This window comes from Nyctereutes procyonoides, unplaced genomic scaffold (genome assembly GCF_905146905.1).
Source record: "Nyctereutes procyonoides isolate TBG_1078 unplaced genomic scaffold, NYPRO_anot_genome, whole genome shotgun sequence".
NCBI classification, from domain to species: Eukaryota; Metazoa; Chordata; class Mammalia; order Carnivora; family Canidae; genus Nyctereutes; species Nyctereutes procyonoides.
The window spans coordinates 28213162-28235780 of NW_026575139.1; the positions used below are offsets into that span (position 1 = coordinate 28213162).

General features: G+C 43.1%; 1 protein-coding gene across 1 annotated transcript in view; it reads right to left on the reverse strand.

The window, feature by feature from the left end:
• Positions 1-4938, reverse strand: part of TTC9 (tetratricopeptide repeat domain 9) — a 29792-nt gene extending 24854 nt beyond the window's left edge. The window contains exon 1 of the mRNA XM_055304447.1: positions 4369-4938. Coding sequence (XP_055160422.1) covers positions 4369-4768 — 400 coding nt within the window. The 5' untranslated portion in view covers positions 4769-4938. The remainder of the gene's footprint in view (positions 1-4368) is intronic.
• Between the last annotated feature and the right edge of the window lie 17681 nt (positions 4939-22619).

Here is a 22619-nt window from a genome sequence, read left to right on the forward strand (position 1 = left end):
CACATACAAGGTAAGTACTTTCACATTTCCATTTAAAATTAGCATTGTGCAACATGAGGATGAACAGTAAAATTCTTGCCAATAATTTAAATTTTTAATTTTCTTGTAATGACATTAAATAGCAAATAAAAGCACCATGTCAAATCAAGAGAGAGAGAAATCATGAAAGAAAGGAAAAAAGCTTTATCTTCTAACACCTTTGATGATATTCCACTTCCACCCCCACTTTTTGAATAAGGAGCTCCACATTTTCATTTTCCACCAGGCCCCACAAATCATATAGCCAGCCCTGGTCCCATGGCTTTAACACATGTCCATTCCAGGCCTTTTCCCAGTGTGACCTCTCTAGGCCTTGTCATACCTCTGTCCTGGGGCTTCAAATAAGATCAGTGGATATTATCTGCCCCTTTGGTAACATAAACAACCACAACAAAAATCTCTTAAACACAGCTCTAAATGGATGGGAAAATGGGTAAGTGACGTGGTAGGGTCTTGACCAAAGTCACAGGGTATGCCAAGAATAGAGGCACAAGCTGACTCTCATCTAGCCTTCAGATCCCATGCCACGGCCTCTTGGCACTTATCTTCACTCCTGGCATTTGAGTCTTGACTGTCATTTGAAAATACCAACAAAGTCATTACATGTTGCAACCTTTTGATCACAACCAGCTGGGACTACCACAGCCCCATAGAAACCATGTGGAGCAAAAGGCTCTGCCTTTCAAGAGATTCTGCATGAAACATTCCAGGGCCCCAGGGGAGTCCTGTGTCTTGTTCAAGGTCAACAACAGTCTATCAACAGGGCAATACAAGCTTCCTTTGCAGCTTTGGTAGGGATTAGAGTCCTACATTGCCCCAGGCAGGTCAGAATATCTTTACAATCACTATCAAAGTCATATGAAATTCTGAAAGAATAGAATACCTCACATCTTTGTTTGTTTGCTTGTCTTAATTCCTTAAAGAATGAGACAGGTAAAATCAAGTCTAGGGGTCTTGCAGTACTGGCCAGATCCCTCCTAATCAGGAGGAACTCCAAGCCAGAACAGACCACAACAGAAAGTCAAATTTCACATACTTTGACACTTTGGCACACCCTTCATGTGGGCCTCTCAAGTCATCCAAATGGATTTTTGGGCACTTTGACAACTGCCTGCACACCCTTCCTTCATGTGAGCCTCTCAAGTCATCCAAGTGGATTTTTAGACTAACATCTTTCGGCATGATGCACATTCTAGCTGCCCCCTTGTTATTCATTTGGAGCCTTCGGTGAAGAGTACCAGACCTAGGTTTTCTCCAGAAGCCTCACAACAGCCTTTTGTGTGGTGCTGAGGTGCCCTTAGTAGCATAGCCTAATCCCCTGGCTCCTTCTGAACTAGTCCAAGTTCCTTCCAAACCCCAAACATCTCTCTCTATGGACAGCTGTGCAGAAGGACAGATCTTTGGGAGCACAAACGTCTTCAGATTGCTTCCACCAGGAGCTGGCTGGGCTGCTCAGCTGGCACTGCAGCCGGGATGGAAGGGTCAGTTGCCTTTCTGCCAGAAAGAATGTGCAGCTGCTGTCTCCTTCCTATCAGCAGGCACCAGGGGAACAGGGTATCTTAGGGACTACACTGCACTGTTCTGGCTCTGACAACAATAATAGTTTTTCTTCCTTTTCTATCAAACGATAATCATAAACACACACTTAAAAAATTTTGTGTCGCCATTTCAAATAATCTTCACTAAAATATTTTAATAGGATGTAAAAGTGCTTCTGATATAATGGTAAGTGGGAATAAAAGTAGGATACAAGAGGTCCTTGCTTTGTGAACAGTTTACATTTATGCACAAAAAAAATACAAGGAGGAAATACATCTTTAGTGGGATTAAGAGTAATTTTGCAAAAAAGAAAAAGTAATTTTGCATTTCTTCCTTAAACTTTTTGATATTTTCTAAAAGAAAATACATTTTAAAGGCATGTATTACTTTTGTAATCCAACAAGAAAGGATATTATTTCTATTAGCTAGGATTTCTGAAACAGTAGTAACAGATTTTCTGCATTATCCCAAAGGAAACCAACATCAAGCTTCTACTTCCTCTCCAGGTGACTTCCAGGATCCCTTCTCCCAACTGAATTTTGCATACAGGATACAGATTTTGGCTTTGACATGACAGCTCAGCTTGTAATTACTCTTCTTTTCTCTTTCATTGAAACTTGAAAATATTGAGAAAGAGCCCTATCAGAGTTTTGAACTAAGGTAATGTATTTCTTTCTCCTGGTTACCAGGGCTCAGAGCTCCAAACAGAATTTTCCAGGTGTAGAGCTTTGGAGCCTGCTTGAGACTGGATTCAGGGAGAGAGAGAGAGGCCTAGAGACAGTGACTTTGTGCTCAAAGTGTGATGCGCAAGAACCTTGATTTTGGAATTGAAAGGCTCTGGAACCTTGGGGTTTTTTTGGGTTTTTTTTCTTTGCCATCTTTTAGCCAGTTGTTTTAAAGATGAAAAAGTACATTGTACGTAGAGTGCCTAGCACCCTGCTCACAACAAATTATTAATACAAAGAAGGGGAGAGTGCTGGAGAAGATAGCAGAGGGGAAATGTACTACTACTCTCCATTCTCTCCCCACAGAAGTTTTCCAAAGTGCCTCTGGGGTGGGGGTGGAGGTGGAGGAGTTGGCTGGATCCTAGCCCCACCCTGACTGGGCTTGCCTGACCAAGGACACATCTTTGGTTTCACCATGGAAATGTAACCACTCCTCGGGTAGGAGATAGGCAGTGCTAGCCACAGGCCAACAGCCAAAAGCCTAGGGTGAAAAGCAACCCTAGAATGCCCATGGACAGTACTAAATATAAGACTCCGTTACCACTCTGAAATCACCGCATTAGTGATCCAGAGTGCCTCTTCCTCCACCCATGGCCACTCTCCCCTGTAACTATTCATCAGGCAGAAGCAAGTTGCCAGAGGCTTACAGGAAATAAGGAGAATCAAGCTGTACATTATGATGGATTGAGATAGTCCCCCTTTGCTATGCTACTACTTTATCTACTGCCGTTATTACTAGCACTGCTATCGGCACCACCATTTTTACAACTACTACTACTAGTCTATTAATCCCTTACATTTGTAAACTACAATTGATAAAGTGGATGGGTTTTGCCCAATTAAAGATGATACTGGGCATGGCATTATGGGAACAGAGAGGCAGGCTGGCACTAAAAACCTCAAAGGTAACAGAGCAGAATTACTGATATTTTTTTTTTTCATCCCCCAACTTCCTGTGCCCAAAACACATTCACCATCCCCGGCCACACCCAGTCACTCTCCTGAAGCTACTCCTCTCCAACTGTCCAGAGCTAGTTTAGGCAACTTCAAGGGTTAGGGACACTAGGAGTAATGGCCTTTTATTGGGCCAGAGGAGCTGGAGCATGCCCCCAAATCCCACCAAACGAGGTGAGAGAAGAGTACAGAATGCCTTTCAAATCTAAGGCCACTGCACCTGCCAACATCTCCCACCTTCTCACAGGAAGGCCCTGGAAAGAACCAGGCTCTTCCTGTTTTTTCTTTCTTTCTTTCTTTCTTTTTTTTTAAGACACTTTACATTTCCTGGGCCAAAGTTAATTTTTTAAAAAATGCTTGACTTTAACCTAAATCCCCGAAGTGAACTCTGGAATGTACACCTCACTTTCTCATCCCCACATTGGGTCCCCTTCCTCCGCAGGCCCGGGAGCCAGCTGGGGGGCGAGGACCAGGGCTTCACCGGGCCAGCGAGGATGTTGCACGCAGCTCAAGCCCAACCAACTCGGTTCCCTTTGAGATCGCTCTTCACCTGGCAACCGGGGGCCCCAGCAAGGCTCAGAGACAAGAAAGTGGCGTTCTGGAATCCATCTTGCTCAAGATGCTGAAGGCATCGCAGCGAACTGCCCTTTGCCACCGAGGCCGAAGGAACGTGGGGAAGGGAGGACCGTACCCGCTGGGATGCGGTCAGTGGAGGGCCAGGTGAGGGCGAGCTCTGGTGCCAGTGGTCCCGGAGGAGAGCGGCCACTGGGCACGCGGCGGGTGGGGGTGCCCACCCTGGGCGCTACTTCCCGCATGTGGACCCAGGTTCACCGGGGAGCAGGAGCAGCGGCAGTCGCGCCAGGCCGGCTGGGGCTCCTTCTGTCTGTCCAGTTATTTTTAGGTGAGATTTACGCCGGATGAGGGGGAAGGGACAGCGGGATGACGACCGAGTTTGGGGAGCTATCACCGTAAAAGTCACTTTTCCCCGAAGCGCCCCCCTCCCGGGCCTCCTTCCCGGAGCAGCTCGGGGCCGGCGGGCGCTCCGCAGCGGCGGGCGGGGGCGGGGGCCGGGGCGGGGGCGCGGGCCGGGGCCGGGCGCGGCGCGGCTCACCTGCCAGGCTGTTGTAGCAGTCGACCTCGATGGCTTCCACCGTCTTGCTCTGCTCCTCCGAGAGGCGGCCGGGCTGGGGGGCCGCGGGCGAGTCCCGCTCCTGCTCGCCGGGCGCCGGCAGCAGCCCCTTCAGCTCCAGCAGCGCCCGGTGGTATTTGCCGATGGCTTCGCGGAATTTCTTGTCCTTGTAGCACTGCGCCCCTTGGCTCTTGAACTCGTGCGCCCGCCGGATGAACTCGGCGGGCTCGGCCGCCGCCCCAGCCTGGCCGCGCGCCGGGACCCCGCCGCCGCCGCCGCCGCCGCCGCCCGGGGCGCACATTGGAGGCGGCCGCTGCGCCTCGCCGGCCGCGGGCGGGCTCGGGTTCCCCTTGGCCGCGGCCGCCGAGCCCTTCCTCTCCATCCGGCCGCCGCCCGGCGCCCCGCGAGCGCCGCGATCCGCCCGCCGCAGCCGCCGCGCCCTCCCGGGTTTAAAAGCGGCGGGCGCCGGCCCCGCGCCTGGCGAGCTCGGCCGCGGCCGTGACACCCCGCGGCGGTCTGGCGCCCCGCACTCCCATTCTCCGCGCCGGCTGCGGGAGGCTGCTCCCTCCTCCCCCTCCTCCCCCACCCCTCCGCCCCCAGTCCTCCTCCTCCTTCTCCTCTTCCCCCTCCTCCCCCTCCTCCTCCTCCTTCACCAAGCCTCCTTCCCCTCCTCCCCTGTCCCTCCTCCTCCTCCTCCTCCCCCACCCTCCTCTCCCTCCTCCCCCTCCCCCTCCTCGGATGGCCGTCCCCTCCCTCCCTCCCTCTCTCCCTCCCCCTGTCGCGCGCCGCCCGCCCTTCTCGCCCTCCTCCCCTCCGGCAACCTGCGGGCGGTGGCGACCTGGTCCGCGCGCGCGGGGCCAGCGGGATGGGGGACCGCGGGCCCGACTGGGGTGGCGGCGACTGTCGCTGACCCGGAAGGAGCTGGGCTCGCCCGAAGGAGGGGAGGATTAATGACAAAGACGGCCCGGTTCTTGCCCATTCAACCCAACCCTCGGAGACGCGCCTAGTCTGAAAGAGACGTGTGTGTGTGTGTGTGTGTGTGTGTGTGTGTGTGTGTGTGTGCGCGCGCGCGCTTAGGGAGGGGGTCCACCAGCGAGCAGACGCATGCAGACTCACCCCCGATAGACCGCTTGAAAACTAGGAAGAGAGGTGCGGCTGGGAGCAAGGGGCGTAGCACAGGCCCTAGCTGCTTGCTCGTGGCGGTCGGGCATTAATACGTGTAAGGGGCCAGAGGCTCCTCCAGGTTGTCGCCGCCCAGGTGTGTCTCCGCGTGCGGCCGCCCAGGCGTCCCGGACACCGTGCACGGGAGGGTGTGGGGCGTTGTCTTCTAGGAGCCGCGGACGCCCCTGTATGCCGGCAGCTGTGCAGAATGAATCACAGATACTGGAGATGGAAAACACCTGCTACCGTGGGTCATCAGGCTGGGCTGCTTGCGATCCGGTTTCCATGTACAGGACCGTTCCGTGCCCTTCCTCCGGAGGGTCCATTCTTTCATTCACTCTTCCAGGCAGCCTGAGTGCCCGCTGTCTGTCACATGCTGCTGGGAACTGGCTGAGGTCAAGGGGCAAAGATACCTGAGAGACACCTAACTCTGGGAAACGACCAAGGGGTGGTGGAAAGGGCGGGGATGGGGGTGGGGAATGGGGTGACTGGGTGACCGGCACTGAGGGGGGCACTTGACGGGATGAGCACTGGGTGATATGCTATATGTTGGCAAGTTGAACTCCAATAAAAAAATAAAAATAAAATTTAAAAAGGGGCAAAGATGTTAGAGGGTTAGAAGCATTGCCCTAGGTTTGCAAAGTCCAGAAACCAAGGGGAGAAACCCCCAATCCTACCCCATCACCCAGATATATTCTTTGCCGCTATTTTGCTGTAATTCCCACCCCTTGTTTTCTCCACAGCCTTATTTGTACAGTGTTTTTTTTTTTAACAAACATGAGTGGTATGGGGTGATATATACAGTTTCCTGCTTTTTACTTTCTATGTGATTAAATAGTCTTTTAAAGCCTCGTTTTTAATGACTTTGTAATATTCATTTTATGTGCGTATCATGGTATTCTTAGCTGTTTTTCTATGGTCAGATAGATTGACTCCAACTGTTTGTTATTATAAATAATGCAAAGATAATAAAAATAATAGATACCACTTATATATAGTGCTATCTTGGTGCCGGGCACTGGGTTAAGTACTTTACATATAATGATTCATTTAATTCTCATAACAACCCAGTGAAATAGGCACTATTATTACCCCCATTTTGGACACCAGGAGACAGAGACTTTCCCAAGGTCACACTGCCAGTAAGTAGTGGAGGTGGGATTTAAATCCAAGCAATCTGGCTTCAGAATCTATGCTCTCAACTATTTTTATACTTAAAATTTTGTCCTAATTTATTTTTCCTTACAAGAAATTATGTCAATTTTTTAAAATGTCTCAAGCCGGGGCGCCTGAGTGGCTCAGTGGTTTAGCGCCACTTTCAGCTCAGGTTGTGATCCTGGAGACCTGGGATCGAGTCCCATGTTGGGCTCCCTGCATGGAGCCTGCTTCTCCCTCTGCCTGTGTCTCAGCCTCTCTCTTTGTGTCTCTCATGAATAAATAAAATATTAAAAATAAAATAAAATAAAATGTCTCAAGCTCCCACCAGCAAGACAGTAGTTTCACAACATCATTGCCAACACTGAGGGTTAAACATTATTTTTTTTTTTGAGGGCTAAACTTTAAAAAGTATTTTCTAATTTGATGAATGAGAACTGTACATTGAACGACCTGGGGTAACTTTAGTTACAAGCGTGAACATTTTTTACATGTATAGTTGCCATTTGTATAGTACCAAGGGCTTTTATTTGGACATGATCTTAACATACTAAATTATACCTTATATGTTACAGTATCTTACTTTCCTAGGTGCGGTAACATCTTTAATCCCATTTAATCCTTACATTAGCCCCAGAGAAGGAAAATGATTCTTTACCCACACAGGGAGTTCGCAGTGTTTTTTGACAACTGAAACATTATATTATTGTAGTGGTTGAGAGTCTTTGTACTTAAGATGTACGCGGGGTTTTTTATCTTTGCTGCTTCCTCGGTAAGTTATTCAATTTCTGAAAACTTCAAATTCCCTCACTTGTTATAAGGTTGTGGTCAAGTACATTGTAAGTGCTCAGCAGATGCTAATTTAATCATTATTCATTAAATCCTGTCATTATTGGATCCCCTAATAATATGATGACAGACTTGTTAATCCATAAATGTTTGTCAGCCTGTGGCGCTTTTTACTATAAGGTATTATATCAGGTAGAGCAAAGAGAGGAAATTGGGGGTTGAGTGCTCTTCCTACTCAGGCAAATGTTGGACAAAGATCCAGGCTTGGGATTTTGGTACTGTTGGAACTAAGGTATGCGTTGGGTCGTGACAGTCACAACTATTTAAAGGTGACAAATAACTGCTGTGCCAAATTGCTTTTTGTTATCCTACCATATCCTGGCTTAGTGGTGCAGTATCTCATTCTCAGATTTTGGGTTTGAGGACTGGGCTGCAAGAGACATGTGATGCATGTGGTTCTATACTGTGTGTGAGAGCCCAACACAAAAGCTTCTTAGTAGCTTGGATGACGGAGAGCATGAGTGAGGAAGGGAGAAAATATTATGGGTGGAGGGATGGAGTGACAGGAAATTTACTATGCCCATCTGTCCTACTCTGCAGAGCTGTGTGTGTGTCTACAACTGTTTTGTTTGCTTGTCTTCAGTGTGCTTCTGTCTCTAAGCCACTCACTGGTGAACGTGTGCTGGTTTCTCAGAAATGAGCTTCTCCCTTCACATGGAATTAAACAGGTGCCAAAGAGAATTTCTCAAACATCCTTTCATTAACTCTTGACCATATGCGGAGCAATACTTTTGGAAGCAAGCAAAGATCAGGATGACAATCTGGGCATGGGTTTAGGATTCGGAAACTCAATACTTCTCAAGCTTTAATGTGCATGTGAATCCCTTGGAGATTTTATTAAAATGCGATTCCCACATTCCGTTCAGCTAGGGCGAGGCCCAAGATTGTGCATTTCTAACAAGCTAGATGATGCTGATACCGCTGGTCCAGAGCCCACATTTTGAGGAGCAAGTATTTAGAGAAAAGAGCACTTTCATCTCTCCCCTTCTCTCCTGACCTTTGTCTTCTCCCAGGGAGGACTTGTTCATTAGATTGGTCAGATTCCAGGAAATTAATTGGGCCATATTGAACAAGGGCAGGGCTAGGAACCTCCATGCAGCTTTTTCTTCGACTTCCTGCAGCAGGAATAGGTATGCTAAACCAAGGCCTGCTCTTGGGGATCTGGCCATCTTGTTTTCTCTTCTTCAGTTGCATAGCTGAGCATACTTTATATTGCTTCCATTTCTGATCCAATATGGCAGGACAGAGTGTGAGAAGATTTTGGTGTGTAGTGGGGAAGGAGAGGCTTGGGCAGGCCTTTACTGTCAGCTGCTTGCTCTGACTTTGTTTTCACAAGAGAACTCTGCACTAAGAAATTCAGCATCTATTCAGGTGAAAATAAAGTAGTATTTTGACTTCTCATCTGTCGATGGCTCTTGAATGTACTGTGTGCTGGTGAACCTCATAGGGGAGAAAGGTAACTGACCCACAGTAGGTTTCTACTACTTGAGGTCCTTTGGCTCAATGTCATCAAAACCTCCCCTTTCATCCCTAACAGGTAAGCTCTGGGCGAGAGCCAGTGAATCCTATGGATGACCTTACCACTAATGGAATAGCTCATTACTGCTGAGATACGTAGGGAGGTTTCTTAGAGAAGATGTATGTGGAGCTATTTTGGTGGCAAGCACTTGGTATGGTACACAGCAGAAGGCATGGTGCTCCTGCTGGCTTTATGGGCCTCAGATTCTGTCCTGGGTTCTGACCTTGTTTCTGCTTCTCTGAGCCTATGCCTTTCTCACTGCCTACTGGTCTTAAGAGACTAAAGCCCCTTTTCTGCTTTCACCATTTCAGGCTCTGAAGCTTACATAGCTCCTAAACAGATGGCATGTGCTGCTTCCCTCTCCTTTCAGCTCAGTTTCCTAAGCATATGCGAAAGACATATATTTGAATCTCTTTTATACTAATCTAAGCTGTTCAGGGTTTGGTCATATGCCAACCAAACCAAAGCTATTTTGGGGATGTTTTTCTAATTGCATTCAACTTCACAATTTACCTGAGAAAATTACAGCATTTCCATCACCAGAATTTATCCATATTCAATCTTCAGTCATCCCCCTATGGAAAAATGGGAGATATTTAACCACTTCATGCCCAAATGTAGCATTAGCCATAGGAGGCTAATATGAGCTTCGTGTTTTCATTCTTCCCACATCTGTCCACTCACCCCCAACCAAACAACAAATTTCTCCAGTCTAACCTTTAATAATTAATAATTAATTTAATAATTCCAATCTAGCCTTATTTAGAAAAATAAGGCCTCTCTACCTATCCCTACCTTTTCCTACTCAGCATGCCACAACCTTCTCATACCCAATATCAATTTTGACCCTCTGTGGGAGCCAATATGTCAGCTTTTTGTATCCACTAGCATCCCTTCCTTAGGGGACGCTTCCTTCCCCTATTCCATATGGTCCTGGTGGAGCTATCAATCAATCATGGTGTCTGAGGTTTGTCCCCGCTCCCCCCAACTTGCTACCACTTATTCCAGGCTTGGCCAATCATATTATTCCATCTCCCTGTCCCACAGTGATTGGTTAAGGAAGGGGAATCAGATCCAAATAGAGACAATCGGTGATTTCCAGGAGATTTACATCCAGTCCTTGGGAGAGAAAAGTTCTTTAAGTTGGGAGGATTTGAGGTGGAAGCTATCAATGGCTATCTCTCCCACCACCTGGAGGAGTATCTGAAAAATGAACAGAGGCAAAAGGATATGAGGGTAGACAGAGCTCTGGTGGTATCAATAGAGTTCTTCGATCCAGTAGTTTTTAAGGCCAGGTACACCCTGTGCTCCCTAGTATGTGAACCAATGAATTCCTTTTTATATTTGAGCTAGTTTGAGTTGTCATTTACAGTTAGAAGACTGTTGATTTATATATTCCTTGTCAGGTATTTACCTCTCTCTCTCACGCCTATTGCCACCCCAGTTTGGCTGCTGCTACATGTGGCTGGTAAATATAGCCATGCCCCCCTGCTTACAGCACATACATTTTTAAAATTCTTTTTAAAACTCTCATTTAAAAGAGTTTAGTTATTCATTGACTCTTAACTTCATGTTATGGAAAATTTTAACATAAAGAAAGAACAGTATAACAAATCCTCAAGAACCCATCACCCAGCCAACAGAAACAACTACCAGCAACCAATATTTATGGCCATATGTTTGATTTTGTATATGTACCATTCTCTCTTATATCTCTGTGCCTTGGGGCTTGACTTTCCTGTGTGTTTCATCTCTCTGTATTTCTTATTTGCTTGCTCTTAAAATATTAGGTCTTTCAGTCAAAGGCACTAGACTTGCTTCAAGATTTGTCATCTCTCCTGTGAAGCCTTGCTGACCTCCATATACAAGTTCAGTGGGGTTTTTTCTTAAGATTTTATTTATTTATTCATGAGACACAGAGATATAAGGCAGAGACACAGGCAGAGAGAGGAGCAGGCTCCCTGTGGGGAACCCAATGAGAACTCAATCCCAGGACCCTGGGATCACAACCTGAGCCAGAAGCAGACACTCAACTACTGAGTCACCCAGTTGCCCCAAGTTCAGTGTTCCTTATGCTTTGCTCTGGTAGTTCCTTTTTCATGCTTTTATGTTACATAGCAATTATTCTTTCAACAAACATCTACTGAAAAATTTCACCATTTTAGGCATTGGAGATCTACCAATGAACAGAACAGGCAAAAATTCTCATCTTCCTGGAGTGGAGGGAGTCTAACAATAAACACCACAAATAAACAAGTTATGTAGGATGTTAGAATGTGATAGATGCAACCAAAGAGAGGGTAGTTTAAGTGTCTGTGTGTGTGTGTGTGTGTGTCTTTAAATAAACACTTAACTACTCTGCATGATGATTATCTTCCTGCTTTTTTGTCCCTGCAACTGAACTGTGGCCACTTGAAAGCAGGGGTGGTATTTTAATTTTTTGGAACCCTACACCTAGTATAGTAGTAAGCATTTTAGTAAGTAATAGTTGTGGAATAAATGGAATAAGCAGCAGAATACGAGACACAGACTAGGAAGACTGTTGGTGTCAAGGGAGGTTTTTTTTTTTTTTAAGATAGTACATATATATGGAAAAAATTCCAACAGTACTTTCCATAAAAGAGCATATAATAAAAATTAAATTTCCCTTCTTTTTTTTAAAAAAGATTTATTTATTTATGATAGACACACACACACACAGAGAGAGAGAGAGAGAGAGAGAGAGGCAGAGACATAGGAGGAGGGAGAAGCAGGCTCCATGCTGGGAGCCCGACACAGGACTGGATCCCAGGACTGAATCCCGGGACTCCAGGATTGCACCCTGAGCCAAAGGCAGGCGTCAAACCACTGAGCCACCAGGGACCCCCTTAAATTTTCCTTCTACCCTAGACTCATTCCTCCAAAATTCTTCCCAATGGGAATTTACTATTACTTGTTTCTCATGCATCACTCCCCACTTTGTCTACCTACCTACCTATGTATATTAAATTATAAGTATTATAAATCTCCTCACCTCTCTGGATATTATTAATTTTACCATAACCCTATTAGGTTATCATGATGCTCATGTTACAAAAAAAGAAAACTGAGATTTTCAAAGGTGAGGTAATTTGCCCAAGATCACATAGTTTAGAAGGCTGTCTGGACTCCAAAAAGCCATGCTTTTTGCCACCTTTGGAATTTTTGGACTTCTGCTCTAGGGACGAAACTAAGAGAATTTACACAGGCTGGTGGACTGGCTTAGATGATTTTTAAGATTCTTTAAGAGTCTGAAAATGCTCTGCTGCTGTTACCCCACCATCCATTCTCTGCTGTTTTTCTGTCTGGCTTTTTCCCTGGGAGACTGACCTCATGTACCAAGTGGGCTCCTTTGTCCTCTTGCTTCCGGTCAGCTTTGCCCAAAGGAAAGCACCCACATGATGAGACTGGAGGATGAGAGTAGAGAGAGATGAATACATTTCTTTCCCATTTCCTTCCTGCCTTGACACCATGGTTCTGGGGTGGCTATGTCCTCTTATTACAATAGTTATGACTGGTCGCCCCCCTACTTCTGGGTCCACCTGTCAGTAGACTCTCCTAACACAATTTCTTGCCTTTTGCCCAAATACCTTCCATAGCTGGCTAATCACTGGAAGCTTCAACATTCTTTCTTGGTTCCTATAACCATGCCCACACTTTTGTAAATAGTCTCCATGTTATAAATCTCTTCAGATGAATCATTAGTTAGCTTTTATTCCCTGTCATGACCTTATGGTGAATGCTATTTTAAGATGTTATGCTTTCCAGAAGACTCTCAAAGACCTGATACTATAAGACCCAGTGAAATTTATCTCTACTGGTAAAATTTCAGGTTAGTAGGGTAAGCTATTTGGAACTAATCTGGACCTTTTTACTCTCAAAAATCTACCTATTTGGCAGCAGCCTATTTGATCAAGTGCTGAGAGGGGCTTTGCTTTTGGTATGTGAGATTATGACATAATCAAAAATGATTGGTCATTTTTCCATTTCTCATAATTTTACATATGTGTCAGCAAGCATTTAACATTTTAACAGCTTTTTCTGAAACACACACACACACACACACACACACACACACACACATTTCCCTTACAGAATTGCTGGAGAGATGTACTGGCTATGTACAGCTACATAACAAATTATCCCAAAACTCAGCAGCTTAAAATATCATTTATTATTTTTAAACAATTCCACAGTTTCAGTGGGAGCATCTTAGTTGGGTATTTCTGACTCAAGGTGTTTCAGAAAGTTGCAGTCAAGCTGTTGGCTGGCACTGAAGTCATTATCTGAAGGCTCTCCTGGAGAAGTTTTCAGTTCCAAGCTTACTCACATCCATGTTGGCAGGCCTCCATTCTTTGCTATCTGTTGGCTGAATATCTTCATTCCTTACCAGGTAGGTCTCTCAATAGGATTCTTGAGTATCCTCATGGTATGACACCTGGCTTCCCCCAGAGTGAGAGATCTAAGAGAGCCATGGTCTTTTAAAATCTAATCTCAAAAGTGACATACCATCATGTCTGCCATATTCTGTTGGTCACACAGACTAACCCTGGTACAAGGTGGTAGGGACTACACATGGGCATATATATTAAAGGAACATTTTGAGGGCTAGCTACCTCAAGAGAGAAGTAGGTATTATGTTTTTTTTTTATTGTATGTAGCTATTTGCTAGAACTTCAGAGGGTGTTTATATTAGGTTAAAAATGAGTTAAGCTAACTATTGATTACGATATGTATAAAAGCATGCATTTTTATCATAAAGGTCAGGTGAAATTCAGGTCATTGAAAGGAATTTGAAACTCAAAGCTCTTTAGGTTTTTGGGTTTTTTTTTCTGTAAATTTAACCTCCTCATTGTAAAAATGAAAAATATTATCAATGCATGTTTAAGGTGTTACAATATCATTAGTTCCTAGAACATTGCTTTGAAGCTAATATGCTAATAAAATTATTTTGTTGATTGCTACTTTATGGTTCATTTGGTTCCTAGTCTTATGGGGGGACAAGGTGTGGACTGCTTTTGACAAGTGTTGCCAATGACAGAATCTAGTGGTAGGGGTCAGGTGGCAGTATCCAGTGCCTTGTGCTGCCAATATTGTTCATTTATTTCATGGCATGAGTTGGGGACATTGTTCTTACCTGTGTAGCCCTGAATCTAGCCCTGGTGATTCTGTAACCTACCCAATAGCAGTTTTTTGGGCAGTATTTCATTCATTTCTATTGGCAAATCTTTGGGAATATTATGTAATGATTGTGAATGTGCTATGCCAGGGAAAGTGGAACACAATTTAGGTTGAAGTGTATTCATTCATATAATCACACTCATTGGTTATTTTGGACTTAGTGCATTTTTTAAAATTGTGGTAAAATACACAAAACATAAAATTTACCATCTTAACTATTTTTATGTATACATTTCAGTGGCATTAGATACATGCACATTATTATACAACCATCACCACCATCCATCTCCCAAATCTTTTCATCTTACAAAACTGAAACTCTATTCCCAATAAACACTAACTCTCCCCTCACCTCCTATAGTCTTTTTTTTTCTATTGTGGTAAAAAACATAAAATATACCCTCTTAATCATTTTAAAGTCTATTTTCAATTGTGTTAAGTATATTCACATTGCTGTGAGACAGATCTCCAGAACTTGCTCATCTTGCAAATCTGAAACTCTATACCCATTAAAAAAAAACTCACCTCCCCCTCCTCCCAGCCCCTGGTAATTACCTTTCCATTTTTAGTTTTATGAATTTGACTAGATATCTCACAGAATATTTTATTTGTGGCCTCAGCAATTACATAAAACATCTTAAAGTTATAGCATTCTATTTTAGACTCATAACAACTTAACTTCAATTGCATATAAAAATTCCACTCCTTTACAACACCACCCCTCCACTTTTACTTTGTCACAACTTCTATTTTTATTACTGTATATGAGTTCACATAAATTTATAGTTATTTTTAAATATTTTTGTCATTTAAATTCTATGTACAATATTATAATAGTACAGGTTTCTATATTTGTCCATGCATTTACCTTTACCAGAGAATCTTATATATTTCATTGCAGTCTACTCTCCTTTGATTTCAACTCAGACTCTTTTTAATAATTCTTGTAGAGCAGGTCTAGTGGTAAAAATCCTCTCAGTTTTTGTTTATCTGAGAAAGTTTTAATTTCTCCCTAATTTTTGAAGGACAGCTTTTTTTTAAGACAGTATTCTTGGCTGACAATTTTGTGTTTGTTTTCCTTTCAGAATTCTGAGTATATCATGCCACTCTGTTCTGACCTATAAACTGTCTGCAGAGAAATCCATTAGATAATCTTATAGAAGGTCCCTTGTAGGTTACAAATTACTTTTCTGTTGCTGCTTTCAAGATTCTGTCTTTGATTTTAAACAGCTTGATTGTAATGTGTCTTAGTGTGGTTCTCTTTGGATTTATCATAGTTCACTTAAAAAAAAGATTTACTTATTGAGAGAGAGAGAGCATGAGTTGGGGGAGGAGCAGAGGGAGACAGAATCTCAAGTAGGCTTCACGCTATCTGGAACCTGATGTAGGGCTTGATCTCACAACCCTGAGATCATGACCTGAGCTGAAATCAAGAGTCGGACACTTAACTGACTGAACCACCCAGGTGCCTGTTCATAGCAGGATTCTTTAAGCTACTTGAATCTGTGTGTCCATTTCTTTCCTCATATTTGAGAAGTTGTGGCCATTATCTCTTCAAGTAAGCTCTCAACTCCCTTCTCTCTTCTTCTGGATTACCTAATATGTGTATGTATTAGTTCTCTTGATAGTGTCCCATAAGCACTTATGTTTTCTTTGCTTTTCCTCATTCTTTTTACCCCTCTGACTCAATGATTTCAAATGACTTGTCTTCAAATTCACTGATTCTTTCTTCTGCTTTATGAAGTCTGCTATTGAGCTCCCCTCAATGAATTTTTAAGCTCCATCTTTTCTGTTTGGTTATTTTTTATAGTTTACATCTCTTTGTTGATATTCTCATTTTATCCATTTCCCTGATATTTAGTTGTCTGTGTTCTCCTTTGGCTGATTGAGCATCTTCATGACAGTGATTTTAAATTCATTGTCGGACAGCTCATAGATTTTTTTTTAAGGGGTCAGTTTCTGGGGTTTTATTTTTGTTTCTTGTTTGCCTTATAATCTTTTCTTGGGATTTGGGCATTTAAAGAAGCAACCACTTCTCCCAGCAGTGCTTGTCTTTGTCTACTCATTTTGTGCAGAAGACTTTCACCAATCAGCTCAGCTGCAGGTTCTGGGACACCTCGAACCTTTTCTAATCTATTGCTCTCTGTGGTGTCTACCCGTGGTTCTGCAGCTCTGGCATGCTCTCATCTCTGTTTTCAGTGGCTTCTAAATGAGTACCAGTTTCTTAAATGGTCCAAGTCAGGCAAGATAGAAACCAGTCACTCAGGCAACCCCTGGACAAACTAGAATGTTGGGCACATGGTCCACTCTTTTGTTTCTATCCTGATGGTCTGAGGGATCTCCTCCCAGTTGCTCAGCACTATTCTGCATGAGGGAAGGGCGAGTCAAATACTGCAAATTTCCATACCCTTTATGTTGGAACTCTTTCTTGGTTTTACAATGCCTTGAGTGCTGTAGCTTTTTATCTGGTCTCTAGAGTTGTCATAAAAGTATTGTCAGTATATTGTTAATACTGTATCTCTCTGGGGAAGGATGGCCTGTAGCCTCTTAGTTCATTATCCTGCTGTTGTCTTTCTCTCCATCCATAGCCTTTAATGAACTCTTTTTACTCAAACCAGTTGAATTTGAGTACCTGACTCATACGATATTATTCCCTTGGCATCATAATGTTAGAACCAAGGAACTATCACTTTTTGATGAATGAGTTGGGAATTTCAGGCTGAGAACTTTTTTTGATCAGGTAACTCTTTTCATGCACTTCAGATCACACCTTTGACCACCACAAATGTTTGGAGTGGGACTGTGCTAGTTTCCTTATGATAACTGTGAAGTGTGGGTTTATAATTATGGAGCTGCTGAAGACAGCCAGAGTTTCTTTCCCTTCTCTTGTACTGAAGAGCTCTTTAGATCTGCAGAATTGCATTTAAACTCCTGCAGATTCTGCTGCTGTTGCAACTATATGTCACCAGCCAAACTTATCATACATTATTTATTTCCTTTCTTTACATTCTGCCCCAGCCCTCCCACTCACAGGCTGCAGAGGTTTTGTCAGTAAATTCAGGGCTTAAGTGAGAGCCTGGGAGGAAGGTATTTTAACACAGGGTGGGTAGTGTGGAGAAAAAGAATGAAGATGAACATACAGCTTCATATACACTTGTTTCCCAGATAATCTTGTAACGGGAGTATAATATATCTAGCTTATCAAGACCAAAGATTCAGGGCTCTGAACTTTCTCAGCAGAGCTCAGGCTAACTGGTGGGGACTAAGGCTTCTTAAGCCTAATATTAGGAGAGTAACAGATGAAAGCACGTATCACACCACATAGAGGAATTTACTTTCCTTTTTCTCTCTTTCCTCTTCCTTTATTTCTATTTTCCAGCCACTAAATTGCACTATAGTTGATACATTTGTTCCACAGTCAAGTACCTTTTTTGCTGAGAAGGTAAGGTATTACATTGTTTCAAGTTGGCTATTACCGGCAAAGTGCTAGCATTAACAGGGGTACCTTGGCAGAAGGCAGAAGACAGGGAAGGTCTGGAGAAGAGTACAGAATCAAAATAGATAGGCCTGAATTGGGGTGAGGGAGGGGATGGAAGGGCAGGACAAAAGTATTGTCGAAATGGAGGATGATCAGATAGCTAGAGTGCAAGTACAAAAAAAGCATGCCAAATGTACATTTCCAAGTTTAGTGTATTAGCTTGGAGACTTGGGGGGCACCATACTCAGGATCTATCTTAAAATTTTTTTGGAATTATAGTTGCCTGTTACTAATCCTTTCTAAGTTAAAAAAAAAAAAAAAAAGCCAGGGGCAGCCCTGGTGGCTCAGTGATTTAGCTCCACCTTCACCCCAGGGCCTGATCATGGAGACCCAGAATTGAGTCCCACGTCAGGTTCCCAGCATGGAGCCTGCTTCTCCCTCTGCCTGTGTCTCTGCCTCTCTCTCTCTCTCTCTCTCTCTCTCTCCTCTCTCTCTCTGTGTGTGTGTGTGTGTGTCTCTCATGAATAAATAAATAAAATCTTTAAAAAAAAAAGCCAGAGAAAGGTAAAATATTGTCTCATTTTATTTGTTTGTGCTTTTTTTTTTTTTTTTTGTCCTGGTAAATCTGGGTTCTCGAGTTCCTCCTGAGCACTGAGAATAAATTCCAGCCAGTCTCCTGTTTCTGGATCTAAAAGAAGAGCCAATAGTATATTGTTTTGTGAAGCAGAGACCCCTGCTGGCAAAGGTGGCTTCTACTATATGGTGAGGCACCAGGCTGTCTCCCAAGCTGTGGAGTGGGAAGCCCTATCTCTGCACCTTCAGGGTAGAAAAATCTCACTACCTCAACTTGGCCCTGGGCCAGCCTATTTCTGGCTCTATCTGCTTCTCCCTTAACTACTTCCAATGCTTAAGCTAGACAAAAACTTGTTAAACCAGAAAACTCAACACAACCATTCAAAACCATACTTTTAATGGTGTAACTTATGTGAAATAAAATGTGATAAGGCTCCATGGTACAGAAACAGATCACTGAATCTTTGAACAGATGGCAGCAGGGGGTTGGGTGGTGGGAGAGGAACCTGAGAGGTTACCCCAACCAGAGTGGAGTGATCACAGCGAGGATTCTGAGGTCAGGCTTTTGTGTTCAAATCCTGGTTACCTGTGTGCATTCAGCAGGTGATAACTTCTCTGGGCTTCAGAATCCCCATCTCAACAGTGGAGACAACAGTGCTTTGTAAAACTGTTGTGGAGATGAAATGCCAAATCTTTGCAAGATATTTTGAGTTTTGGGGGCATAATAAATGTTCAATACATGTTAGTTATTTTTTGTGGTAATTATTGTCACCATCAAGATTAAGATATTAGACAGAAAACGGGAGCCAATATAGCACTGTTGCTAAAGAATGTGGGCTTCGTGACCTTGGGAAAGCTATTTAACTTCTCTCATCCCCAGTGTCCTCTCATAGGCTTATTGTGAGGTTTACATACCAAAAAAAAAAAAAAAAAAAGTCTCTCCTTAGCTCAATCTCTGACCAATTGAGTTAGATACAGAGACGTTTGTTGCCAAACTAGAAAATCACTTCAGTAATCTAAAAAGGAGTGGGGGATGTAGAAGAGGTTGGGGTTTCAAGAAGCTCAGCAAGCTTTGAATTCAAAGGTCTAATATGTTTCAAAAGCCATACACGTCAACCTAACTTATGTTTCTGCAAGAGCTACCATCAATCTAGTCTAGGCTGGACCTTCCCCGGGAGAACACCTAAATTTGCAGGGATGAGTTAGGGTTCCAGGAGGCACTTATGGAACTCTTTGTGTGCCTGCAGCAGCTATACAGGACATTAGGCATCACCCTTTCCTAAATACTTAAACAGTTAGTTGTCATTGTTTGTATTGTTTTCAACAAGCATTGTGACTTCCATTACTACTGTCTTCCAGTTTCCTCTGAAATGTAGCCCAGGGAGATGCCTAGAAAGAAAAGGATCTGGATTTTAGCAGTTGTAATCTGCTTCATGACAAACACAAGTTTTGATGTTCAGCAAGTATGGCCAGGAAGCCAGGACAGAAGATTAAATCAATGTAAGCCCATGATGGTACCATAAAAAATATCTACCAAATCCATTTCCTCTAACATTTTTAACACAGCCCCAATATTCTACTATAAACTCAGTGGCTGCGAGGGTACCTAACTTTACATATGGCACTCATAGATTTTCCTTAGTTTTATCTGCCCTGTACACTTCTTCACTTGTATAATTCACCAGCACTTCAAAAACAACTAAAACAAAACCCAACTAGTCTACCCCCTTCCCCAAACTGCTCTTCCATATGTTTTCTATCTCCGTAAATCATTCCACCCAACTGCCAAACTAGCTTTCTTAAATTCTCCTTCTTCTCACCCTGGGCTCTTCACCAATTCCTATCAATTGCACCTCCTAAATATAGTTCATTTCTTTCTATCATTTGCTTAGCATAGGTCATCATCTTTTCAGGCTTAGATTATGATAACATATCTAAATCCAAATCTGACTTTGTCACTTGCCTCCTTAGAATCTTCCTCTAGTATCCCACAGCTCTCAACCCCTCGATGTAGTTTTTCAATAATCTTGCTCCTGATTTCCGCTCTAGCCCTATCTCTCCCAACCTTCTTATATATTCTGTGCTCCCAATCATTCTGAACATTTTTCAATTTCTTGTTCTCTCTTGCCTCTTGGCATTTGTTCATGCTCTTCCTTCTGCCTTGCATTTTCTTACCTCTCTTGTTCATATGGTAAACTCCCACTTCTCTTTCCTGTCTCTGCTTAAATATCTCTTCCTCCAGGAAGCCTTCCCCCATTTCCATCATGTGTTTTATATGCTCTTTTCATGCTCTTAGACCACTTTGTTTCCTCCATCATGGCTCTGACTCAATTACCACATTCTAATTATCAGGTTCACACTAGATCAAAATGTTGAGACTATCTTTATCTTATTCAGTGTTATTTCTCTGTCACCTCACACAGTGATTGGCACAGGATGTTACATTCTAAATATTTTTAATGAACCATGAATAATAACACAAAAATGTCATTTTCGTATACTGTAGCTGTCTTAAGTTAAAATCACCTATATTTGGTGAAATCAACATGTAATCGAAAATTGAAAGATCCTGAAGTTCTCTCTTGATCTGCATCTTTGGCAAGTCCATCTTTGGGACTTTTCAACCCATCACACGCTCAGGCCAGTGCATGTAGTCTAGAGAAGAGTGAGCCAGGTGCTTGATTTAGGAGTGTTGAAATGCTGACTATAGTAACAGTCAAAAGTTTTCATGCCTTACAGATTCAAGAACCTATAAAGTCACTGGACTTCTCATTGAAATATTTAGGAATGACATTTGACACACAAAGCTTACACTGAACAATCAACAAATATTTACTGAACACTTACTATGTGCTGGACTCTGTTCTGAACATCAGACAAAAATGCTTTCAGAATCTCTCATTCTTGAGGTTTACTTAATCCTCTAACAAACTAAACCTGCTTAGCCCTCATTACTAATCCTAGAGTAGCATCTGTGAGAAACACTTGGTTAAACTTGTGTGTTTGGTTGGCATGTGGATTGGATTTCTTATAACCTGGAAAAAGGAAAATTATTCCTGTATCTGGGATATTTGTGCAGCATAGCTAAACTGACAGAGGATATCTTTCCAGGAAATTTCCATTATTATTCTTTTTTTTTTTTCCTGTTCCTTCTATGAGTTCCACTGAATTGGTTTCTGATAAAGAATTCAGTGGTGCTTTCTTTTCCAAGAGACAGAATATAAGTAGAAAAAGGAAATGTGGCTGAAAAATAGAAGTTCAATAACCAAAGCAGCCCCAGTATACCTGTGTAAGGTAGAATGGTAGGCAGCTGAAAAGACTTGAGATTCTTCCCCAAAGAAGACAAGGAACAAAACTGCAGTCTATCTTTTAAACAAACCTTATTATGGGAAGCAATGGAAATCTCATACTGTGCAGGTGGGAGTGTAGAGTAATAAGTTACTTTGATAACAATTTGGTATTTTCTTCCAAAGTTGAAAACATGTGTACCCCATGACTCAGAAATCCCACTTGGAGGTTTACACACTACAGGACTGCGTACACATGTGCACCAGGACACAGGTTTAAGAGTAATGCATAGCAGCATTACTCAAAATAGCCTCAAAATGAAAACAATCCAAATGTTTACCAAGAACAGAAAGAATAAATTATGTAATATTAATACAACTGAACACTATTCAGGAATAAAAATGAACAAAATACAACTATAAGCATTTAGATCAACTTAAAACATAAAGTTAAGCAAATAAAGACTCAACATGTAAAAAGAGTTATTATATGATCTCATTTATATAACACCCCCAAATCAATTATGTTTAGGAATGCATTGTTAGGTGGCAAAAATAAAGACAACCAAGGAAGCCATTATCATAAATGTCAAGATTGTGGTTACCTTCAAGGCAGAGAAGGAGGTTGGGATAAGAAGAAACACAAGAGTAGCCACATTCTATCCTTTCACCTAGGTGGTGGTTAAATGACATTCGCTCTGTAATCATTAAGCTTTGTAACTTTTTTTATACACACATATGTAAATACACACACACACACACACACACACACACATATATTCCTCCTCTCCAATAAACAAGGTTAGGAAGGCAGTCTTCCGTGGTTTGGGGCAGTCAATAGTAGTGGTTAAGAATGTAAGCCTTCGGGGATCCCTGGGTGGCACAGTGGTTTGGCGCCTGCCTTTGGCCCAGGGCGCGATCCTGGAGACTCGGGATCAAATCCCACGTCGGGCTCCCGGTGCATGGAGCCTGCTTCTCCTTCTGCCTGTGTCTCTGCCTCTCTCTCTCTCTG